This window comes from Sycon ciliatum, chromosome 1, assembly GCF_964019385.1.
Source record: "Sycon ciliatum chromosome 1, ocSycCili1.1, whole genome shotgun sequence".
Classification (NCBI taxonomy): domain Eukaryota; kingdom Metazoa; phylum Porifera; class Calcarea; order Leucosolenida; family Sycettidae; genus Sycon; species Sycon ciliatum.
This window is the reverse complement of record NC_088643.1, coordinates 65833472-65858625: the sequence shown is the minus strand read 5'-3', so window position 1 is coordinate 65858625 and position 25154 is coordinate 65833472. Positions and strand designations below refer to the sequence as shown.

The 25154-nt window shown below is 49.4% G+C and overlaps 3 protein-coding genes and 1 long non-coding RNA gene across 4 annotated transcripts; 1 reads left to right on the top strand and 3 right to left on the bottom strand.

Moving 5' to 3' along the window:
* Positions 1-707: 707 nt before the first annotated feature.
* On the bottom strand, positions 708-3383 carry LOC135806452 (uncharacterized). Its single transcript, XM_065320642.1, has one exon. It carries the CDS (start codon positions 3381-3383, stop codon positions 708-710), a length of 2676 nt encoding a protein of 891 aa, XP_065176714.1.
* Positions 3384-7933: 4550 nt separating this feature from the next.
* Positions 7934-11118, bottom strand: LOC135804928 (uncharacterized). Its single transcript, XR_010551097.1, has 2 exons — positions 10742-11118; positions 7934-9983 (listed from the first exon to the last, which is right to left on the bottom strand). It is a non-coding gene; the product is annotated as an uncharacterized LOC135804928 (long non-coding RNA).
* Positions 11119-13058: 1940 nt separating this feature from the next.
* Positions 13059-19901, top strand: LOC135804925 (hormone-sensitive lipase-like). Its single transcript, XM_065318904.1, has 4 exons — positions 13059-14743; positions 15512-15893; positions 17293-17449; positions 19572-19901. Exons 1-3 carry the CDS (start codon positions 14630-14632, stop codon positions 17370-17372), a joined length of 576 nt encoding a protein of 191 aa, XP_065174976.1. The 5' UTR covers positions 13059-14629; the 3' UTR covers positions 17373-17449; positions 19572-19901.
* Positions 19902-20065: 164 nt separating this feature from the next.
* LOC135804927 (putative phytanoyl-CoA dioxygenase) lies at positions 20066-24938 on the bottom strand. The gene is made up of 5 exons (XM_065318905.1): positions 24729-24938; positions 22810-22905; positions 22128-22261; positions 21638-21722; positions 20066-21168 (listed from the first exon to the last, which is right to left on the bottom strand). Exons 3-5 carry the CDS (start codon positions 22229-22231, stop codon positions 21055-21057), a joined length of 303 nt encoding a protein of 100 aa, XP_065174977.1. The 5' UTR covers positions 22232-22261; positions 22810-22905; positions 24729-24938; the 3' UTR covers positions 20066-21054.
* Between the last annotated feature and the right edge of the window lie 216 nt (positions 24939-25154).

Genomic DNA, 25154 nt, shown 5'->3' with positions numbered 1-25154 from the left:
AATTAGGAATTCCGCTAGGACCTGAAAGGTCTGACGTGGAATTCAGGTTACACTAGGAGGTGAAGGCGGAGAATGTGACAGTGTGACAGTGTGTTAGGCCTCAAATCTTCGCTTTTCAAATAATTCACAGCGATTTAAAGAGAAAAATTTACACAAACTCCAACCTCGTCCCCTTGATATTCCCGCCCTTTCCCTCGCTCCTTTGGCCTTTGATGAGCTCATTTATGGACAAGCCAAAGGCAACGTCTGACAGCGGAGAATGAGACAGGGGCGGCGCGGGTGGGAACACACTGTCACATTCTCCGCCTTCACCTCCTAGTGTAACCTGAATTCCACGTCAGACCTTTCAGGTCCTAGCGGAATTCCTAATTACACTTCGGAGGCTCCGGCTACGAATGTGACAGTGTGATGTTTAAAGAAAAGACCTCACATGAGTAGCAAGGTATGAAATTAATGGCTAATGTATGTTGCCATCGACACTACACTCTGTCAAGAGAAAGAAGCTGGAAGGAAACAGCATGTTATAACCGCTGAGGACAGATACACTTTCTCAAATCAATATGAAACAGATTCAACTGTAGTGTTCCACACAAGCAAAGAAACGGCATGGATAGTGAAATAATCAGGGAGCAGGCACGCTAGGCATGATCACTATGAGAAACCATGCATAGAAATCGGAACCACAGTCCGCACTTGTAGAAGACTCCTCACCCAGTGCTAACCGTCAAGACGGCTTGGCCAAAAGAAGCTTGGCTGTGCGGTCGGTAATAGTGGCGGATGAATGTGTTGGGCCGTGACCAGTCAGCTGTCGCCAACACATCCGCCAATGACACCCCGGCTTGTCGTGCAGCGCTAGTGGAGGCACTCCGCGTAGAATGGGCTGAGAAGTCACTTTCAACACCCGCTGCTTGGAGCAGTGTTGTCACCCATCTGGCGACAGTTGAGGTCGAGACTGGCTGAAAGGGTCGGCGAGTGGACACAACGAGAGCACTCTGCGCTGGTGTAGTGCGGCTGGACCTAGTCACGTCTAGATAGGCTTTGATGCATTCCACTGGGCACAGGATCGGATCAGCCGGCAGACCTGGCACAAAGAACTTCCGCGGGCCGCCAGAGCGTTGTGTTTTGGTGACGTGAGTCAGCTCAAACTCGACACCATCTGCCAGGAAGCGCATTGCGCGGATATCCAAGTGACAGATCTCACTTACTCTTGCTGCCTTAGCCAGTGCGAGCAGCATGCACAGCTTCCAGGACAGGTGCGACAGGGTCAAAGCAGTATTCGGGCCCAATGACCGAATGTATTCTAGAACAGTGGCCACGTCCCACGTACGTGAATAGCGAGGCAATGGCGGTCGTTGATTGTAGATACCACGCATAACCCGGACGACGCTAGGCGATTGTCCGACGGGTACATTATCGTGGAGTGGCGGTACGGTGGATGACACCGCCGAACGGTACACGTTCAGGGTACGGTATTGCTTGCCTGCCTCATACTGTGTCGCTAGAAAGTTGGCTAATTGAGTAGGGTCCGCCGATACGGGATCCACACGTCGTTCGCAACACCAGCCCACCCACTGTCGCCATGCTGACTGATACGTTGCGTTGGTGCTAGTTCGCCAGGAGGAGAGCCAGAGAGTGACAGCTCCCTGCGAAAGGCCTCGCAGCGAGGCTGCTTCCCGGAGATACTCCATACGGTCAGTCGTAGGCGTTGTGCCTGTGGATGGACTTGTCCCTGTGGGTCCAGAACGTCTGACGATACTAGTCGTAGCGGAGCACTGCAGGACATTCGGAGCAGCTGAGGGTAATAAGCCTGTGACTGCCAGGCTGGAGCCACCACGATTACCCGTCGAATGTCGTGTTGCCGGATGTAGCGAAGACACCGGGTGAGCAGGCTGAATGGCGGAAAAGGCATAAGCATTCTCCCATAGCTCTGGAGGGGTGGAGAAGGCATCCACTGCTTCTGCCTCTGGATCTGGACGCCAGCTCAGGTAGCGGGGCAGGCGAGCATTGTGGCGGGCCGCAAACAGATCTACACTCAGCGGGCCGAATGTCTGTTGGATGGTAGTAAACACATGGTACGGGAGCATCCAGTCGCCCGTCTCCTCCACGTGACGGGACAGATAGTCTGCTGTGTGGTTCAGGGCTCCTGGCACATGAACCGCTTCCAGCTCCAGGTGTCGGGCTGCAGCCCACTCCAGCACCTGAATCGCAAGCGTACACAGACGCCGAGAATGAGTGCCTACCTGATGATTGAGGTATGCCACGGTGGTCGTATTGTCGATTTCCAACCGGATGGTTTGGTTGGATGCGTTGCGGAGCAGGCTTTTCAAACCTAACCATACCGCGATCAGCTCTTTCCAGTTGATGTGGTGCGCAGCTTCGGACTCGTACCATGGCCCACCGGCATGCGCCGTATCCACAGCAGCACCCCATCCTACATTGGACGCATCTGAGCTCATGGTGACCGAGGGTGGGTCTCTGTGCATGGGTATCGGGCACCCCGCCGTCGTTATCCACCAACGCAGGTCGCTGCAGGCCCATTCGTCCAACTGTTGGGTCTCGAGACGGTGTGCCAGAGCCTCGTTCAGCAGGAACTGCAGTCCCCGGACATGAAGCATAGCGAGGTGTACTGCAGGGCGCGCTGCAACCATCTTGCCTGTCAGTGAACGCAGTTCGGCGAGGGTAGCAAATCCCTTGTTGCGCAGGCGACGGCACTCGGAGCGAATCTTGTCCAGCTTGTCGCGAGGCAAGGAAAATTCCATGCGCACCAAGTTCACTTCGACTCCGAGAAACGTCAGGATCTGCGTCGGCTCCATGATAGATTTCTGGCGGTTGACTATGAAGCCCAGTCGTTCTAGGAGGGCTGCCACAAACTGGATCTGCTGCGCCACTAGAGCAGGGGAGTGTGCTATCAACAGCCAGTCGTCCAGATAGACAACGATGAGCAGACCCATTGTACGGAGCCACGCTGCTACTGGACGAAGCACCTTGGTGAACGTGCGGGGTGACTCCGACAGACCGAACGGGAGGCAAGTGTACTGCCATACCTGGTCGTTCCACATGAACTGGAGGAGGCGTCGGCTGTGAATGTGCACCGGTACCGAGTGAAAGGCGTCCTTCAGATCGAGTTTCGCCAACCACCAGTTCGGCTGAACTAGCTCGGGTACGACTGCCAACGTTTCCATCTTGAAATGGGAGTTGTCCACAAACTCGTTCAGCGCTTTGAGGTTGAACACTAGCCTCCATCGACCACCGCTCTTGGGTACCATGAAGTGCGTGCTCTTGAATGTCGCGTCTCGCACTGTAGTGGGCTCGATGCCCCCCGCTGCTGCCATGTTGGACAGGGCCTCCTGCAGAGCAACCTGCTCCGCCTGAGCCAGGTGCATCTGTCTGGGAGCCTGCCGCTGATGAGGGCGAGCCAGCAGTGGGATACGCAGGCCATGCCGGACGGTACTGCGAACCCATGGGTCCGCCGTCAGTTGCTCCCAGTTCTGCCAGGCCACCGCAATGCGACCAGCGGGTGGAGGTGGATGATGTACCTCCCATCGCCAAGGAACGGGAAGCTGCAGCTCCGATGATGGTGTTGGCGATTCTCGGAGCTGCCCCGCGTGGCCCACTACTGGGCCTGAGGGCGAGGTGGTGACTTGCCCCTCGACCCTGGTGTCCACTGCCCTTGCGGTCTTCCGCGGTGGGGGCGAAATGAGCCTCGGTGGGGCGGCTGCTGGCGGTCCCTGCCGTATTGGCGACTGGAGAAGGTATGCAGCTTCGGGGTACGCGATGACTGGAACGCGAACCCCTTTCGCTGAAAACCCGGCTTTGGCTGTGGCTTGCGCGCCAGCCTCTGCGCCTCGTTCAACGTCGCCTCAGATTTCACTTTCGTGGAGATGGCTGAGATAAACTCCTCACCAAACAGCTCCTTCCCAGTGCCTGGCGGTGGGATACCTTTGGTTACTCTTGCCACGTCTTTGTCCACAGCCTCGATGATGGACTGGCGGCGGATGCCATTGATCGAAGCCATCAGGTCTCCGACCAGGACAAGTGTGCGCTGGAGCACGTCCTTGACTTCCGCCGATGGTACGGAGAGTTCCTCCACTGCCGGAACACCTTCCTCTGCCTCGACCAGGGCGGAGAGCATACATGCAACCGGACCAGAGAGCGATGCCACATCACGTTGAACAGCCGCCCACTGCGAGTCGGATGTCTTGGGGAAACGGGAACCAGCCCAGCGCAACACTGTATCATCCACCTTGGGCACATAGGCTGCTGCCGTGTCAGGCCGTGGATGGTCCTCGTGCATGGCCTTCCGCTGCTCGTCAGAGAGCGGAGACCGAAAATACTTCTCAACATAACTCGTCACCGCCTCAGGGGCGTTGAAAAGGAATTTGCGACTCGCCACCGCAGTGGCCGGTGCGAAGTCCAGAGCTCTGGCCGCTCGCTTGGCTGCAGGCTCTCCGATATTACTACCGGTATTGGCTGCATCACCGCTGGACTCCAGGACCTCAGTCCCTGGGCCAGGCAGTGCTTCGTTCTCGGCGGAAACACAGAGCCCTACAGCCCGCTGTGCAGCCGAAAACGGATGCTCTCCAGTCGGAGCTAGCCCGTGCGGTGGTAGATAAAACGACCCATAGGCCGGGTAACCTCCATGCGGCATGGGCATAGCCGGCACCCCACCACTTCCGCAGACAGTGGGGGATGCGGCAGAAAGCAAATCACGCTGAGTGGGCTGTGGTGGCCTCTCGGGCACAGCATTCCCACTCTGGATCTCTGCAGCTCCACGATTTGCCACAAGCGGGTCGTGCTGCGTGGGACGCGCAGAACCAGCCGTCCCCTGACTGGGGAGGTCACTAACGGATGACATGGCTCTGCAATCAACACGTATGTAGGCTATACGGCTACGTCCAAAGAGAAATAAATCTGCAACTGCAACAATTTGAAGCGAAGAAAAAGGCCAAAGGAGCGAGGGAAAGGGCGGGAATATCAAGGGGACGAGGTTGGAGTTTGTGTAAATTTTTCTCTTTAAATCGCTGTGAATTATTTGAAAAGCGAAGATTTGAGGCCTAACACACTGTCACACTGTCACCAGGTCACATTCGTAGCCGGAGCCTCCGAAGTGTAATCCGCGATTCCTGTTCCGACTACTTTTCCGAACGAAAAATGCGAAAGTTCGCAATCCAGTTCGCGAAAATGTTTGCGAACGCGAACGCGAATTTCGTCTTGCTAATCCTCCGTATAATAGGGAGGTTTAGTTCCCACGTAACGGAAACGCGTACGTGGGTGATCCACGTAAAGTGGATGAAGGGCACCCACGTTGCAATGTTGTGTTTAGTCACACGGAACAAACAAAAGCATAAAGCGAAAGGCCCAAACCTGGTCAAAGACGAAGCTACCCGGGCCTAAGAAGCTCATCGAATATTTTGATTTCGTGCTTCGGAAACTTCTTCAGCTGAGCACCCTCACAGCTTGCACAATGCGCTCCATTCTAATTTTCACCCACGTTCTGGCGGAACGTGGGTGAGCCTCCATACACGGCATGTCGTGAATCAGAAAACGTCTGTACGTGGGTCACTGAGTATCACGTGGTACACCCACGTAAAGTACCCACGGATTACGTGGGACTAAACCTCCCTAATAACACATTCGTTTCTTGCACTTGAAAGAGTTTGGGAATTCTGAAGAAACATTCGTTTCTACACTACAGACTACAGTACTTTATAGTAAATCTACTGTTTCCGCACTACATGTACATGACTGTACACATAGTCCGGGTAGATTATAGCGAAGGACTAAAGGGACCGTCACTTAATTTTTGCCGACTACCCGCCAAAAAAATCTTTTCGTTTCACGTGTCAGACACGTCCGCGAGCGCGTACGATCGACTCGCGCGCGCCCGCGCTACCTTTCACGTTCACGCCACATGGCTGGATAGCGCGTACATGCAAACATGATTGAAGACTTGCAAAATCAATTTTTTTCCAAGTCCAGGCGCTAGGCGCTAGGCCTAGGCAGCACTAATCAGTCTAATGCCTAATGCCCAGGCAGCTGACTTTATTTTCGGAGAAACACTACTCATTGTAGTAAAAAGTAACAATGAATAGCGATATCATCTAGGAAGGATCGCTACCCTAACGCGAAGGAAAGGCCTTGCGCGGCTGCTCTACGAAGTGTTGAAGAAAGACTCATCAAAGTTTAATAGTTGGTGGACGAACAACTCGCTGGCGCCGGAAAACTTGGCCCCCAACGATGGTATTTGGTGAATCATCAAGCATAATGTCTTGTAGCAGTGTTCACCGAGGAAGGAGAACGCTCTAGTCGCTGCTGTTGTCCGTTTCATCCACGTTGGGCGTTAGCTGCACCGCGCCTATTGTGTTTTAGTATTCCATGGACACACATTAGCATTCAGAGCGATTGTGGAGCCACAATTTACTTTACACAGCGTTGTATTGTCCACGAGCGCAAACTTCATTATCAGCAGTAACTGTTACTCTTCATCCTACATGTAGACTTGGAGTATACACGGCCTTGTCACGACAGCGACAGCTCTACAGAGTGTTCAAGTGAGAAACATTAATTTCTATTGTTGGTGGACGAATAAATGGCTGGTTCCGAAAAAACGCGGCCTGCACCGATGGTGTTTGGTGGATCATCAAACAGGGTGACCAGCAGTGTTCACCGAGGAAGGAGAATGCACTCGCCACCACTCCGATTCATCCAAGTGGGCGTTAGCTGCGCCGCGCCTATTGTGTTTTAGTATTCCATGGACGCACACTAGCGTTCTCAGCGATTGTGGAGCCACAACATATCTTCATGCGGCGTTGCACTGTCCAAGAGCAGAAACGTCAGCAGTGACCCATCATCATACATGTAGGTTTGGAGTATACACACCATGCGCCAATGGGCCTTGGCACAACAGCGGCAGCTCTACGAAGTGTTCAAGTGAGAAACATTTGTTTCGACTTTTGGTGGACGAACAAATCGTCGGTGCCGAAAAACGTGGCCTGCGCCGATGGTGTTTGAACCATTGAGGGCTCCGGAAGCAGCAGCTGAGCCAGATCAGCCAGTCTTGCCAACTCTCAGTTGCCGGACTCCGTGCTGCAGCTAGCAGCACTGGCACCAGCCGGAAATATTTTTCCGCCGATACCCGTTACTTCCAGTTCTGTCAAGGGCATGACTGGAATCCATTGCCAGGTGATGACTTTTTACTTTATGTGTTATTTTGCTGGCGAGTTGTTCAGAACTTTTCAGCCCCGATCTGTCCATGTCTACATGTCGGCCATCCGCAAACTTCATGTGGAAGTTGGCTTTACCTACCCGTCGGGCCCAATGACTCTCCTCGCAAGGCTCCTGTCGGGCATCAACAGGTCATCATCGACACAGCGTTATCGCCTGCTGATAACCACTCAACTTCTCAGGGAGATTAGCCGGCATGTTGCCTTTCCACGGATGTGGCACCCTCATGACAAGGCCATGCTAAGGGCAAACTGACTGCTTTATTTTAGCTTTACATTACCGCAGTCAGTCCAGCACAATACGCCAATCGTATTTCACTATTACTCGCGTGTCATAATTGGGGATATGGGCTGCTCCGCCCTATATCCCTGATATGCCAACTAGACGAAAAGTGTGTTCTGAGCCTGTATCGCGTATAATAGGCTCATCGTAAAACAAATAATAAGTCTAAAAATCAGGGTTCACGTGACACTCGGGCTCCAGCCAAGTTTTCCGCATCCGCAGGAACGCTACCCCCCTCTTGAATCATAGCATAGTGGACTCTGCAATGAACAGATTATGAAACTCCCTGCAGATTTACTACGGTCATTTCTGGTGACTGGTCTTGGGGCACCGTGGAAGCTGTGACTGGTTGCCAAGTTTTGTTTTGTGACTGATCATGGGGCATTTGTGACTACTTCGAAGCACAGCTCTGATTGATCACAGAGTCTTACTGTTGTGAATATTTATATCGATTGAGAAGTCAAGCAGCCACGGGGCGCTGGCCTTGCAGCTGTGAGTATGCATACGGTACATATTCACATGACTCTATTGTATGCTGGACACTGCTGGTCCATTGTTGCAGTGTGTAAGTGAACTGCAGAACCTATTCCGTGATGAAACACCTACTCCTGAAAGACTGAATGTTTGAGCTAATAGTCTTTTACTTCACTCTCATGCTGCTCATATAATTATACCATACGCCAGAAGACCCTAAGTTACAAGTAGTTCTAAGATTTTGTGGACCATGTGACCATGTGGTACTTTCACTCTACAGCCAAGTCAACCTCTTCGTCAACACACAGGGTTTTCCTCAGACACAAGCGAATGGTTTACTCCACTCTGGAGAAGAACACAGTTTGCTCTCTCAAACACCAACCGCAGATAACTACGGAATGTACTTCAGAAGTAGGAAGTGCAACAACTGCTAGAATATTGAACTGTCGTCCACACAAAACAAATAAAGACAACTGAAAACCAAACACACATGCAACTGCCAACATGCATGTAACAGCAACTGCAAGCCAGAACTACAGACTCCGCGCAGGGAGGAACAGGGGAACAGAGCTAACGCTTCCGAGAGCTTCGAATAGCAGCGGACAAAACAATCCATCAACCTTGCGTGTCACCTTGCGCTACCGCAAACGAACACCTATGGATGCACAGTGCAGCACAGACTCAGTGCATGCACGGTGTAATAACTGGAGTACATGTAAACCGACAACGGTCACCTTGCACCCTATGCAGTAAGTTACATAGGCGGTGCCAACAAAAGAGCAGGGTTCGTGTATCGTGCACACTCCAATGGCACAGCAGAAAATGTTCTCACCAACAGCCACTGCTAGCTGTTTTGTCATCTTGCTGTGCCAAATGATGCTGTATAGACGCGCCAAGCAGAAATGGACTGCTTATGAGCGTGAACAGGCTGGATGGGGTGACTGATGGACTGTCGGAGTTGGCGAACCACAGAAATCGTGTCGCAACTCTGTATGCTGGGTTGGCACTGATTTGTAAAATGGCCTTCTCAGTATCGCAGGTCATGACGATTGGTGGCAGGCAAAGTCGTAGAACAATGATGAATTGCCTAATGGCTAGGTCGTTGTTAGTAAGATTGCCTGAATCCTGGATGTCAACACAGTCTAGGTCCCACAGATCTGGGATGGTGCAGGAGTCGGAAGTTGCATCAGTTAGAGAAACGATAGCTGGCATGGCTGCTCATCGGCGTAGGTGAGTGTTTGGAGTGACGTGTTCGGCCAGTCACCACAAAACCGACTGTGGTAGGCAGAAACTGTAGTCCTGGCGGAAGTCCTCTGGTGCTCCACGTCAACTGAGACTCCCAGAGGAAATCTGCACCGATCAAGACGACTGACTATCTTACGGTCAATGGCGATACTGGTTGATGCTGCACTAGCTGCTGTTGCGCTAGATGCTGGTACCTCGTCAGCCACAGGCTGGTCAGCTACTATGTTGGTACTGCTGTCAGATTTCTGTTGAGATTCAGGGCAGATCGTGACATGATGGTGACTCTGATTGGTGACCCATGCGAGAACACACATTACACTTGCGGGTGGCCTTGCACTGAGTTGACCGGTGCCCTGTGCGCAAACACACAAAGCAACGCTTCTGTTCAATCAGTTATTCTTTCCGCTGTGCTACTGTTGTGTATTTCGCGCAGCTCTTGTCCAGGTGAGATCCGCCGCAGAATGCACACCCTCTCATACTGCTGGCATTCCAGTTACCATCAGACCGCTTCCTTCTGGTGAACTTGCATGCGCCTGTCACCAGTGCACCTGCAGAATAGTGAGTGACATCTTCTGCTGTAGTACCGCCTGTGTTTGTGCGGCGCAGAAAGGCGTCTTGCATGATAACATAACGCTTCAGTGCTGTTCTGAAGTCATTCAGTTTCCATTGTGTCCCTGCATCTGAAAAGCCTCGCGATTCGTCCAGTTGAATCAGCGTTCGGCATGATCCGTATCTTGGTCACAGCACCGTGTGACGATCTGGTGACATCAGACGGATATAATACACAAGAGACAATTGTGATATTTCTACGTTGTGTTTACTTCAGATACATAATCTAAATAAAAGGGGGGGGGGGTTGTCAACCGACAACCGCTCTATTTAGTTGCTTTTCACTCTTTAGAAGAAAATTCTTTTATTAACTATGTCGAAAAATTATGCGGTTGTCAGTTGACAACCACCCTTTAATTTACAATGCAGTTGCGTGATGTCCACCACTTTCTGTACATAATCTAAGAGTACTAACAGCCACTGACTTCCAACTACCAAGGGAAAGCAAGCCCAAGCGCAGGAGAACCGTGCGCGCGCGCGGGTACGTGACATGTAATATCGTAGTAGAGCTGGCAGGCAAGGCATGATCAGGGGTTCAGGCCCTGCCTGTAAACGCTCTGATTGGCTCAAACCCTGGCAACAATCACGTGACATGTCTGAAAGTACAAGTAGTTGCGATTTATGCTGAAGTTCTAACTAACGGAACACGTGCAGCGCTACACCATGAACCGTGTGGAAACAAAAATAAGTAGAGGAGACACGGGATAACAGACATGAACTCAGGGTCAAACTGATAACTGTGAAACGTGAATGCATGCAGTATATGGAGACAAAACAAAGTCACAGAATTCAGTACGTAACAAGTACTACACACTAACCTCGTACATGAGAATGTCACGACACCATTTGAATTAGCTCTTACACCCCACTTATGTTTCAGTCAGTAAGAGTACACATGCGTACTTACGTTGACTCTATTTTATCTGACTTGTCCAACACCATCGTTGTGAGCCTTCGGCACTTGGGAATACACAGGACGGATAAGATAGCAGCAAGAGCATCTCCCCGCTCTGTGAACACAGCTCAGACGCCATGCTTCATGATTGTGTGCCCATGGAATACAAGGACACAATATACTTGGTGCAGCTAACGAAATGGATGAACGGTCGACGGCCTAAGTGTTCTCCTTCCAAGTTCCTCGATCAACACTGACAGTCACCACATACCATGCTTGATGTTTCAAGCACCATCAGCGCAGGCCACGTTTTTCGGCACCGACGATTTGTTCGTCCACCAAAAGTCGAAACAAATGTTTCTCACTTGAACACTCCATAGAGCTGCCGCTGTTGTTTCCGGCTGGTGCCAGTGCTGCTAGCTGCAGCACGGAGTCCGGCAACTGAGAGTTGGCAAGACTGGCTGATCTGGCTCAGCTGCTGCTTCCGGAGCCCTCAATGGTTCAAACACCATCGGCGCAGGCCACGTTTTTCGGCACCGACGATTTGTTCGTCCACCAAAAGTCGAAACAAATGTTTCTCACTTGAACACTTCGTAGAGCTGCCGCTGTTGTGCCAAGGCCCATTGGCGCATGGTGTGTATACTCCAAACCTACATGTATGATGATGGGTCACTGCTGACGTTTCTGCTCTTGGACAGTGCAACGCCGCATGAAGATATGTTGTGGCTCCACAATCGCTGAGAACGCTAGTGTGCGTCCATGGAATACTAAAACACAATAGGCGCGGCGCAGCTAACGCCCACTTGGATGAATCGGAGTGGTGGCGAGTGCATTCTCCTTCCTCGGTGAACACTGCTGGTCACCCTGTTTGATGATCCACCAAACACCATCGGTGCAGGCCGCGTTTTTTCGGAACCAGCCATTTATTCGTCCACCAACAATAGAAATTAATGTTTCTCACTTGAACACTCTGTAGAGCTGTCGCTGTCGTGACAAGGCCGTGTATACTCCAAGTCTACATGTAGGATGAAGAGTAACAGTTACTGCTGATAATGAAGTTTGCGCTCGTGGACAATACAACGCTGTGTAAAGTAAATTGTGGCTCCACAATCGCTCTGAATGCTAATGTGTGTCCATGGAATACTAAAACACAATAGGCGCGGTGCAGCTAACGCCCAACGTGGATGAAACGGACAACAGCAGCGACTAGAGCGTTCTCCTTCCTCGGTGAACACTGCTACAAGACATTATGCTTGATGATTCACCAAATACCATCGTTGGGGGCCAAGTTTTCCGGCGCCAGCGAGTTGTTCGTCCACCAACTATTAAACTTTGATGAGTCTTTCTTCAACACTTCGTAGAGCAGCCGCGCAAGGCCTTTCCTTCGCGTTAGGGTAGCGATCCTTCCTAGATGATATCGCTATTCATTGTTACTTTTTACTACAATGAGTAGTGTTTCTCCGAAAATAAAGTCAGCTGCCTGGGCATTAGGCATTAGACTGATTAGTGCTGCCTGACGTGAAAGGTAGCGCGGGCGCGCGCGAGTCGATCGTACGCGCTCGCGGACGTGTCTGACACGTGAAACGAAAAGATTTTTTTGGCGGGTAGTCGGCAAAAATTAAGTGACGGTCCCTTTAGTCCTTCGCTAGATTATAAACGCGAAGGACTAAAGGGACGCTGGTCTAGGAGTGCGGCAGTTTTTGCACCATGGCAACCAGGAGTGCGCGCACACGACAGCCACCAGCGCAAAGCGTTGTGTACTAGTAGGCTGCGGAGATCCGGAGAGCAGGGAGAGCGACGACACTTCGCCGTGACTAGGCCTCCGCGGAATATGCCGGCATAATTTCGGGAATTATCGGTGTGATTTTTAAAACAGGAATTATTGGCAATTTTTGTGGAATAATCGGTAAAATTTGAGCAATGCCCCCCTTTTTTCAATTTTTTTCCATTTTAACACCCTGATTTGTACCAAAAAGCTTGTGATCCTGAATGAGTTGATCGCCCGGTATTTCAAAAGAGAAAGAAAAAAAAGCTTCCAGCCGAGTTTCACGCGAACCGTGATTTTTTTGCCCGTACAAGTGGCAAAAAAACCCGTAAGCGGTACGGTATCTGCAAAAAAGGGAAGAAAAAAGCATTATTGTGAGAATTATTGGTGGAATTACGGGAATTATCGGACGTAATTTTGAGCAATGCTCAAAGGAATTATCGGTAAAAATACGAGCATATTCCGCGGAGGCCTAGCCGTGACCATGGTGACCCAGGTGAGCGGCTGAGCGCATACATCTCGTAACTCAAAAGTCAAAGACAGTGCAGAAGCGAAAAAAGCACTGTCTTTGAATGAACAAGACGTTGGATTTATAGTTCCTGAAAGTCACTCTACTTGGATTGGTTGGAACTAGCTTCTTTGCTAACTGTAATGATTTTGTGGAGGAGCGGTTTGAATTCGTTACTTTTCACGACAGGCTGACGCCAGCCTGACTTCTGGCTTGCAGTAGAGCTCTCCTTCCGATCCTGTCAATGGTCTCAGATTTGAAAGAAAAATACTCGAACAGTGATATTATTATTCTATACATCGCTTGTGGAAGGAAAGGGCGAGTGCTGGCAATCACTCAGTCTTCGCAAGTAGAGAATGTCCCTGCTGATTACCAGCTGAGAGACAGCTATTCTGTGCTGTGAAACGAAGGGACGATTCTTGAAGTGGAAGAACAATCGTACTAGATGTGATGATCTACTTGTATGCAATGTCACCCACAGTGTGTACAAACCTGTAGGCTAAAGCCGGTGTTACACTGGGGTTTTCTGGATCTTCAAAGCACCAGAAGTAGTATGTGTACTATTGAAAGCGCCCATTCCGTCTTGGAGGTGTGCATCACATTGACATTGTGCATGCGGTCTTTTACTAGTACATGTGTTTGGTCAGGGTCTCATCTGTGTGTGTGTCTGTCTCTCTGTTTGCTTGTGTGTCGGTGTGTGTGTGTGCGCGCGTGCGCGCGCATATGTGCTTATGTGTCTTCATGTGTGAGCAGTGTGTACTTTGAATGTGCCGTGCACAACTGTTTTGTGTGTGTATGCGCTTGCAATTGCCTTGCATGCGCTTTGAACATGTGTTCGTGTACGTGCTCCGCAGGACTTGTGATTTTGCCTGACCTTTGAAACCAATTGGACTGCCTGCCCTGGCAAGGGACTCTTATTGCCTAGCTTGTTGTTATGGCGGCATCAACAGTAGCACGTAACGCCACTCGACCTGTCGTTGCTTCACAGCGGCTGCTTTCTCGCTCCCGCTGTATCAGTTCGGCGTATTGCCCAGCTGCACCGTGTGGTGAAACAGCATACCGGTGCTCCCTGCTCAGTAGCTGTTGTCAGTACCAGGAACTTGGTGAGTGTAGCGGACACAGGTCGTGGCGAGTACACTGCGTCGCTGGTGACACACCATCACTGGCAATGCCCCGCGTCACGCAGTGCAGCGCGTCACTATTCCGCTCCACCGCGTGTCACAACCGCAGCGTTGCAAGGGCTGCTAGCGCAAGTGCAGCGTCTCCAGCAGGAACAGCGCAGCAACGGTGGCGGAGCACTGAGCCCGGAGCAGAGGTCCCGATTGGCTTCCGCTTGTCATATGCTGTGCGCTGCGATCGGGTCGTTGCTCAGCACCATCCCTTACTTGCTGCAGCAATGTTCCCGTTACAATGCTTACCCGGGTGTAGCCAGCAACGGACTGCGATCTAGTGTATCCATATTCTCCACGTGTACATTGGCGCTTGATGACATCATCAAGTCACTGCTTACGTCATCGAATACTAAGAGAGATTTCGCACAGGCTGTGTCAGCACTTGAAGAACATTCAGAGCTGCTCAGGGATCACGCGCAGCTTTTTAAAGTCATCTACGCTGTCGTGCAAGTGGCATGGACAAGACTGGCGACCTGATCGTTGATCATACTCAGTTTCCGGACGACTTTCTGGACACTGCTGAGAGTATGGAGCGGAGAAGCTTCTATGGACGGTGCCTCGGCCTTCATGTAAGTCACTGTGAGAAGTAAGGTGGCATTTGTATGTGTGCTCTGCGACCGTAGAGTACAATAGCTGTCCGTGGTCTTTTGGATACTCCTACTCGATCCCCCTTTGGTGCGTCCATGGAGCTATAAAGCCGAGACCTCTGGTCGGCTGAGCCCCACCACCACATGCACACTCCATTATTCACCCCAGTGTCTGGAGATAATGTGGATTTTGTAGAGAAAAAAAAGAAGAAAAAAACATCCGAGTTTCAAAACAAACAAACAAAGGTGTTAGCATGTCATGTGCGGTTGACGTTGACGATTTGTTCTGTACCATGCTCAACACTCTCTTTTTGCTGCAGAGTGCCAGCTCTGAGCCTTCTAAGGCAGTCATCATTCACTTCCATGGTGGAGGGTTTCTGGCGCAAACGTCACAGTCACATGTGCTAGGTCATTGGAAACAAATGGGTGTGCTTTGCTGCCACCATGCTCCATCCATTTCTCCGCTGCCGTAGCCAATAAAACAAGATACTGTACCATGTGTGTAACACGGATGTGCACCAGGTTTTCATTTGGCCCCATATACAATAGTACAGTACTGCTCCATGACATCCAGTCGCGTCACTCAAGTACGTGCCGGGCGTTGCGCAGCCCTAGACCTGCGAACACTGGGCTGCGAAATGGTGCAAGGCGCAAACTTGACTCGCGTGACCGGATTTCATTGAGCATCACTGTACATAATATTAGTATACCCTATGCATGTGTCTTCCTTGCGGTGTATTGTTCATGCAGAGCTATCTAAGCCACTGGGCCAACCAGCTCAACGTTCCCGTGGTGTCCGTTGACTACATGACGGCCCCCGAGCACCCGTACCCACGTGCCGTCAACGACTGTTTCTACGCGTACGCCTGGGTGCTGAGGAACGCCACCAGCCTGGGCACCACTGCCGAGAAAGTCATCCTGGCCGGCGACTCGGCCGGAGGTAACTTTGTCTTCGGAGTGGCATTCCTCGCTGCGCAGTACCAGCTTCCGAAGCCATGTCTGGTGCTGGGCGCGTACCCTGCTCTGAAAATCTCACTGGATCTGTCACCGGCACGCTGCCTAAGCGTAATGGATCCGCTGTTACCCATTGGAACGCTGCGGGCATGTTTGAATGCGTACCGGGGAGTGGCAGGTGAGATACCAGTTCTTCTTTTCCTTGGAAATTTCACTGTATAGTGCATTCCTGGGATTAGCAAATTAGAATTGGCAAACGTTGGCATCTTTGGATAGTGACAGCTGATAAGAGGTGCATAGACTGTCACTCCAGTAAAAATTCCTTCGGTGCAAATAGGATTGCCCATTTCACAATAATATATACCCTTACCTTGTAATGTGAACAGTCGGCGTGGAGACAGTAACTTGTAAAATTATAGCTAACGTGGTTGCGATATTGGTGTGTGACAAGCAAGGTGGCATGAAATAAAAGTTAAACTTCAACATTAAATACCCAGGGTCTAACACCCTTTTCTCCTTTCATCGGGTGTGGAGTGCTGTTTCGACGACCCTGCGTATCCTTTCCCAGACCTCAGGTGTGAAGTACCTCACCTGTGAATCACTGAGGTGGATGTCCCCTAGAGGTACGCTCAGGGAGTACGTAAATACCAGCGTTTTACTACTCCCTCATACGTTCTACTGAAGTTTGACTGTATGCGACGTAGTGACAATGATAGGCGTTACATTACTTTGTCCACGCCAACGTAGGCACCTTCTCTGGGAGGTTGCTCAGTGCACCCAATGTGAGAGCTGTTCGCACAATATGGGCCGGAATTGGCTGTAGGCTGCAGTCTCCCTCTGCGTGCGTGTGTGTGTGTGTCCACGTGTACTACGGTGAAACTACACCAAGTCACGTTCTTAGCACATCGACAATCAACTTTCACACTTCATGTCTTGTGCTTATGCAATGTGAAAGAACCTACAGTGCTGCTCAATGAAATCCAGTCGAGTCACTCACGTACGTGCTGGGCGTTGCCCTAGACCTGCGAACATTGGGCTGCGAAATGGTGCAAGGCGCAAACTTGACTCACGCGACCGGATTTCATTGAGCAGCACTGTACTTTAAAGTGCTTTGCTGTGACTTTGTCACTTTCTGGTTAGCTGTGATTTTGTCACTTTCTGGGTAGCTGTGTATGCTGTGCACAACCGGATTTCATTGAGCAGCATTGTATGGTTTTGTCACTTTCTGGGTAGCTGTGTGCACATCACCTCAAGCTTTGATTTTCATCACCTCGAGCTTTGATTTTCATCACCTGGAATTGAAACAAAACTGCGTCGCTTCCTTTGTCCTGCTTTCTTTATCTGATGCAACGTTGGTGATGGATGAGGACAGAGAGCTCTGTGACTAGAGGCAGGTGTTTGGTGGACGTGGACCGTGTGACTTGCCTTTGCCCTTGCTATAGTCTCCTTAAAGTCATCGGAATCCACTCTCTCAGTCTCTCTGTGCTCGCGCTGCTAGGCTATGCTGTGGATGTACTCCGCAATGCTGATTGCTCTGTGAGTACCAGTTCATGGTGTTCTTCTCTTGTCCTGTCCAGCACGCCAGAGTATCACCCGAACACCGGTCACCTGTCACAGCTGCAGTCGGGCATCCACCAACGTCATGCCACCATCCTGAATGCTTCGCCGGCCTACCTCTCTCCACTGCTGGCCAGTGATGAGATGCTGCACAGCTTACCATCGGTTGCATTGCTGGTAAGCCACTATAGCACACATGGCAGTACGGTATGAGCTATGTATTCACATACCAGTAGCTGAGGAGTGCTAATTCCGTACTTATCGTATTGACAAACTGGCCTATTGATCAGGAACTGTCCGCAAATACACCCCTGTCCAATACTCTTTCGAGAAGGAACCTTTCCGATGCCCCGGAAAACCCAAGCACTGCTATACCACACGTAGGTGTGTGAATTGTGACTAGATGCAATAGTCATGTACATGTAACTAAGTCAGGCAACCTTACAACATGTGCAATGTTGGAAGTGTGTTTCACCAAAAAGGAGACCTAGAGTAGAGAGTCTTCTGTGTAGTCTCTACATGTGACATGATGAGCATGTAAACAACCTAATTCTGAAGTACAGTCATGCACATGTACGTACTTCACAGGATCTGCTGGAGCCACAGAGTCAGAGGTCAGCAATGTTGTGACAGGCCCTGGCCTGTAGCTCTGGGTCTGGGTGTGATGTACAGTCAGATCTCGCTTATCCGGATCCCTCGCGACCCGGAAGAAAATAGCTGGCTACAGATTTACAGCATACGTGATGCATCCAATGTAACCGGTGTTCGGTTATCCAGTTCCCTCGCCTATCCGGATATTTTTGTGGAAAACGGATGTGTGCGGTTAAGCGAGGTCTGACTGTACTGTTAGCATTTTCAAGCCTTTAATACTGATCAATGCAAGGAGCAGTCTGTGTGTATTGAGTAGCGATGTCCGGAGCAGCTAGTCTGTGTGTAATGAGTAGCTGGCCATGTGAGTTCCATAGAAAATCGATTGTGCCTGAGACATATTGCGTGTCTGGGAAGGGGTGTTAATTGAGAGGTTAAGCTTTACGTGACACGAAAGTTCAGCTCGCGCGTTGGAAAACAACGCAAGTGACCTGCAGCTCACGTCGAAATTTGGAGGTTTACGCCTAATTTGACGTGATATTGCGCATCACGTCAGAAATAACGTGCAGCTTAACCTCTCTCTAATAGTCAGTCATGTGAAGTGTACACAGAGCACCTTGGTAAGCACATAATTATAGATCATCTACATGTATGTGCTGGACCCTGCTAGGAATGGGAAGGTGGGTTACTAGCACCCCTTCCACAGAGAGTAGTGTGCAGTATGAGCTGATAGAACTTCCATGACAGCGACCTCCATTGGAGAAGGACCCCTGCTGTCTAGTGGAAGAGTTGCCTGAGGCTCAGCCGTACTTCTTATCGGTATCTTTGAGTACAAGAACATTTCAAAATGCTACATTATTGTGCTCCTTTGTGGGTGTTCAAGTAAGAAAGCTATGTTTCTTTGCCGATAGATTTCTTCGTGCTATGGGTCATCTCTTACTCTGTGTGTGTGTGTGTGTGTGTGTGTGCCAGCTAGTTCAGTTGGTGGGTACACTTATGCCTGTGTTGGGTATGTTGCCAACGGGCTCGGCTGCTTGAAGGTGTAATGTTGTACTTGCCACCTTTGTTGGTTCCAGGGTTCATATACTTTCTATTTGAAGTATACATACCTGTTAACCATGGACTGCTTCTGGCTAGATTAACTCTTGTGTAATCGATGGTGCTAGTGATGTCTAATTCAGATCCAGCCTGATTTAGCCACCCGCACTAGTAGCAAGTATTACCTCCACTGGGGGCAGGGGTAACTGCAGTTGGATCCCAGGACGGATACCCTGATGCCGTCAATCCTTTTTCTGCACCTTGTCCACACCCACTTACTGAGGTGTGGTGAGCCCATAAGTGGGATCGTTTTCAAGTCCACCCAGAGTTTTGGGGATTTCAGGGGGTGTCGGCCGTTGGGCGGTTCAATAACCAATTGAGTCATCTTTCCAAGATTCCTTTAGAGTCTCTCTCCCCTCTCCCGGGGAGACCCACGTGACCAGTTTTGGCAGTGAGCAACAAGTACAAGTACAGGTGTGTGTGTGTGTGTGTGCGTGTGTGTGCATGTCTCTCTCTCTCTCTCTCTCTCTCTCTCTCTCTCTCTCTCTCTCTCTCTCTCTCTCTCTCTCTCTCTCTCTCTCTCTCTCTCTCTCTCTCTCTCTCTCTCACACACACACACACTCTCTCTCTCTCTCACACTCTCTCTCTCCATCCGTTCTGTTGTACCTTTCAGCCAAGTTCATTTGACCCCCTCTTGGATGATTCCATCGTCATGGCGCGTCGTCTGCACGCACTCGGCAAGGATGTGACACTACACCCATTCGACGGAATATCCCATGGCTTCCTCAACTTCCACGCAGTCAGCCGCTTGGCGCAGCAAGCCACCGACGTGTGCATTGAGTTGATGGACGCAGCAATCAAGCAACACGACCAAGTTGTTTAGTCGTGATACAAGTAGTCCCTATTGCAGTATGAGATGTCACCACTCATGCGTTCTCAGTGCAGCACCGGACATTTGCCCATTGGCACTCATTTTACGAGTATTGAACTATTTAAAAAAATACTTAAGCAAGGTCCATAATTAGTTTTATTCCCGTAGCTATGCAGAAGACGTTACTTCAGTAACGTCTGGCGCTAGCCAGGGTCCACACAGCTTTAATTTAGTGTTTGTGTGTTTGTGTCACGCCTGGCGCTATCCCGTACCTGTCCCGTACCGTACCATCAAACACAGCTGGCCGCAATATTCAAATAGGGCTTTCAACCGCAAGATCATAACGTGAAGCAACTTGGAAGAATGAGTATGAATGCGAAGTGTATGGGGGAATGCATGTAGGGCGATAGTGCGGGTTCGAATCCCAGGTAATGCCCGAAAAAAATAGGAGAATTGAAAAATTTATAACATCCAAAATTTTTTTTGCCGTCATCAAGGCGGTAGACGGTGTCGTATTACCCTCGACCGTACCTATCCCGACCGTACCGTACAATCAAAAACGGCTGGCCACAATGCATATTCCAATAGGGCTTTCAAATACAAGATCATAACGTGAAGCAACTTGGAAGAATTAGTATGTATGCGAAGTGTATCGGGGGATGCATGCAGGGCGATAGTGCGGGTTCGAATCCCAGGTTTAATATGTCTAAAAACAAAAAGTAGAAACTTATAAGAATTTATGACATCCCTATGCTTTTTTTTGTCTCGGTCATCAAGGCAAAAAAGCATAGCGTAGGGCCCTGAGCTTCCAAGCTCTCTCGTTACCAAGCATCAAGTTGAAGTGGTTTGGACATGTTGCAAGGCATCAGGATAGCTACTCCCACTATTTCTTGGATGGAATAGTGCCTGGTTCTTGGCTGCATGTAGTCTAGCCTATTTTGCACTAGCGTGACCCATGCTACCGGCATACCGACAGCTCCTAAACAAAAAATAATGCGGTGCCCACGTTATTGTTGATATAAATATGACTGTGGCTAGTAGGGTAGTGAGTCAACACAGTAAAGAAATATACACCAGTTCTATGTGCGATAGTGCAGATCTGATACTTGCTGGATATAACATTGGAGGTTAGCGTCAGTATGCACTTGGAACACTAGGGACAGTCCAGCTGTCCTAGATGACTACATTATCATACTCCCATCAGAGGGTGTACATGATTTAAACATACACACATAAAACGAGGCACTCAACTGTGAATGTACAAAGAGCCATGCGAACACGTAGTCTATGTCTTTTTCTTAGCCTTGGCGCGGGGCACCTTCGTGTGCGCGGATGCCCATGCCTTGAGGGCAAACAGCTTCTTGCCCAGGTCAGTCAAGTCGACACCAGCTAGTTCAACCTACAAGTACACCGTGTAAACACAGAGATAACACTGTGTTACATGTGTGTATCAAGACTCGCTGACTGAAGACTCACGAATCATGCATGCTCATATCACACGTGCGCATGCGAGACAGGAGACAGTTTGGGGAATGTCATCACACAGGAAAACAATACTAGCACATCGTTACACCACTGGCACTATGATAGGCATGTGACGTCACCCGGATGATGTGGATACATGAATGCAAGGGAATCCGGCATGTGAATACAAGAACACAGACAACAGCACAATAAGCACACAGCTACAGGAAACAACGCGAGGGGCAGTACCCAGAGCACACACAGGGAAGCGAACAATCACATGATCCGCTAGGCAGCAGCAGGACAACAAAACAGCCTAAGGACTACGAGATCTCGTATACTTAGCAGCAGGACAGACACATCCATTACTGGTCACATCAGCCGGCGGAGCACCCGCAACATACCTTGTCCTTGATAAGCTGTCCACGATTCTTAGCTCGTTCTGAGCGGAGGTTGATGGATGGGAACATCTTTACAAATTGAACATACCTGCAGAGGACATTGTAGGTCCACAAGAACTTGTCATAACACGAACCCACACATAGCCTAGAGGGATGATCCTTTCCCACCAACGACTACTATTCAAGACTTCAAGTACCATAGTACAATACATGTCAGTAGCCTATAGCGATAAGCAGCCCATAATTAAGTTCTCCGTATTCCAGGAGGGTCTAGATGCTGCTAGATATCCGGAGAGCATCATCTACTCATGTACCGTAGACCAGAGCTTTATCATAGATATCAGTCTGGTTGGTGAGAACTGAGTAGGCGGGAAAGCACCTAGTACAAACCACTGCATCAAACTTTAAAACAAATACGGACACACACACACGAGCGCACACTCATACACACAGGCACACGAATACTCATATACGTAGCAGTGTTCTGACGTACCTTGCTCGCGTGCTGTTGTTGGGCCGACTGCCGTGCGCCACACGCTGGTCCCAGATGAGTAAGCTGCCAGCACGCATGGGTACTCTCTGGGGCTGTTTGTACATGGGATCATGGCCATGCACAGGTATAAAGTTCTACAAAGAGAACACAGAGATCACAGGTAACAACCAACCATTTGAATGGTAAAGTAGTCGTTGTTGATGAAATCCAGCCAAATAAAACATCAGTACCCCGCAGCAGTACACAGACAACTGTCCCTGTGGGCAACAACTGTATGGTCCTGACCCTAGTTGAGCATGATAAGGCTGGATTTTGCTGGACATGACAGTCGTTTTAAAAAGCAGCACAGTCCCGGAGAAGGTTGCAGGAGAAAACAAGTAGCTGTAGAGAGAGTTTGTTTTTTGCAGATTTAGATTTATATTGCTCCAGGAATGGTCAAGGGTGAACAAGGGTCTTGTCAACTGCACAAAGGTGTTGTTTGTTGCTCGGACCGCGGTCACGTTCTCAGTACTGAATATCACACCAGCCTTGTCGCGCTATACATTGTGCCGTGGTGGTCACAGGTGAACGCGTTGGAGTGTCGCTTCTCAACAGAGCCTACAAAACAAAGTCATGGCGCGTGTGCCGTTATCACCGTTTGCATGAAGCCTCAGATGTCGCGGAGTGATTCTTAGTTTCTTACCTTGACTTTCGCTCAGCTCCCCGGCAAGTTTTCCTGTTTCTGTAGTTACGTCATGACCAGTATGGCACTCAGCTGTGGGGTAGCTAAACGATGAACCTAGTAGGGTGCAGAAAAAAAACACATATACATCATACATTAAAAATCCGGTTTGCATCAGCTGTGGATTTTTCAACTCCCATCCTCCCAGTCCCTGCAGAGAAACTTTGGTATAATTAGTCTGATGTGATATTGAGTCGCGTGATATTGCAAGATAACACACAAAATGTCACACATTGAGTGCCAGATTAGATAACATTCATATCACTTATGTTACATGGACAAATGTGGGCACAAGTTATGCGATTGAGTCTACCAACTAAGCCAGATTTTGAAGAGTCAGACGTGCACAATCCAGCACAAAACTGACAAGGAGCACGGAGACATTCCACGGCATGAAAGTGCCTTGTGCCCACATTTTTCCATGTTACAATTTTTTCTTGGCTCACCGTCTGAGTTCCAATCTCTTATGTGTTGAGTTATAGTATTCTTGAATTGTGTTCAGTTTATCATCATTATAATAAGGTCGAGCATTGAAACGATTGTTTTCAGAATCAGAATATTCATTGAAATGCTGATAAGTAGTTGATACGTGTGGATAACACAAGTGGTTATTTGTAGAGGTTATTCTTCTGGCAACTTTTTATTTCGCCATTTGTTTGGATAATGAACCTACCGTTCGCACAGACTGAGCTCACACAACTTCTCAGCTTCAAGGGCAGTCGTAACTGACTTCTTTAGTTTCTCCAGCTGGGTGTTGTGTCCTCCGCCTTGTTTCATGCTGTCAAACTAACAACATGTGTGAACTATAACAAGGTTTATCTAATACTAGTATTGTACTAGTATTGGGTTTGTACAGTCTATATCCAGCCCACTGATAATGGTGCAGAGCCACTCCGTTTTATGTGTCTATCAGCACTGCTTGTTGTACTGTTGTGCATTATCATACTACTACGCATTCGTTCCTCATGTTGTATTCACGTCTGATGCGCGTAGTCGCGTACACTGCTTTCATTCCTCATGTTGTATTCACGTCTGGATGCGCGTAGTCGCGTACACTGCTTTCACTTCTCATGTTGTATTCACGTCTGATGCGCGTAGTCGCGTACACTGCTTTCGCGCAATCTTTTGATTTGAATGTTTTTTGAATCTCCGCTTCTGCTTCGAGAGAAGCAGAACTTTCCTTTGTACTGCAAGATGATTTCGATCAGAGTCAGAGTAAAACATTATAATACAGTCTTCTAAAACAACGAGTCGTGTGCTATCCGGAGGCATGTTCGAGTAAGAACAGGGTTATATAATAGTACTTGTCTGTATCAGAGGGTCCCGGGCATCATACAGGCGTAGGAATAGGGCCTTTGTAAATAGCTGCCGTTCTTTGCCAGTACGGTAATGTTTCTGTGGGCTCTTTTACCTAGGGTTTTTGTCTCTTTTTTGTGTTCCAATTGATTTTTACTTTTTATTTTTGTGTTTAATACTAACATTCATGCATTTTTATGACTTGAGGCTGCACGCGTGCTAGAGTGTACGTGAAGTGTGTGGGTACAGTGAGGGCTGCGTCCCACCCGCCTGTGTGGATTCACAGGAAGTGTGAGTTACGAAGTCTGAAGAAAATGTTGAACGGTCTCTGCTGGGATGACGACTACACCATAGCTCAGTGGTTAGAGCATCGCTAGCTACAAGCGAGGGTCCCTGGTTCGAGTCCTGGTGGTGACAGTCAATTTTTTGTTCAGACTTTTCCCGTTTGTCTCTTTCCCTCAAACTAGTGAAGATTCATGCATTTAAATTGATTTTTGTACTTCAAAGTAGTTTACTGAATTTGAATTTGTTTGATGATATGTGCAATTCATTTTTCCCGCACAAGAGGCTTTACTAGTACTTACCTGCGGAGGCATTGGTTGTGAGAGTTACCACCTCACCCTCGCAGTTTGGCGCTGCATCCCCTCTGAGATGAACGGCTGCTGAAAATGTTATTGCGTCTGCGTTGTTGTGACTGCTTTTGCTACGCTGCCTGCTCTTCTTGACATTGCTGCTGCTACGAGTACGAGTTCGTACTGCAGTCTTCTGTCTTGGCAATTACTGCACTAATAAATAATATTGAAGTGATAATATTCACTGGTACAGTGGTAGAATTATTAGAAGTTGAAAAAGACATCATGATATTGATAATACTAGTAATCATCGAAAGAAGTGAACATGAACCGCTTCGAACACACGTTCGGCAAATATTTTTCCCTTGGCCGCGGGCCTAGCCTGGCCGTAGCTGTAGCTCAAGACTGCACTCGTACTGGGTCACGGCGAAGTGTCTC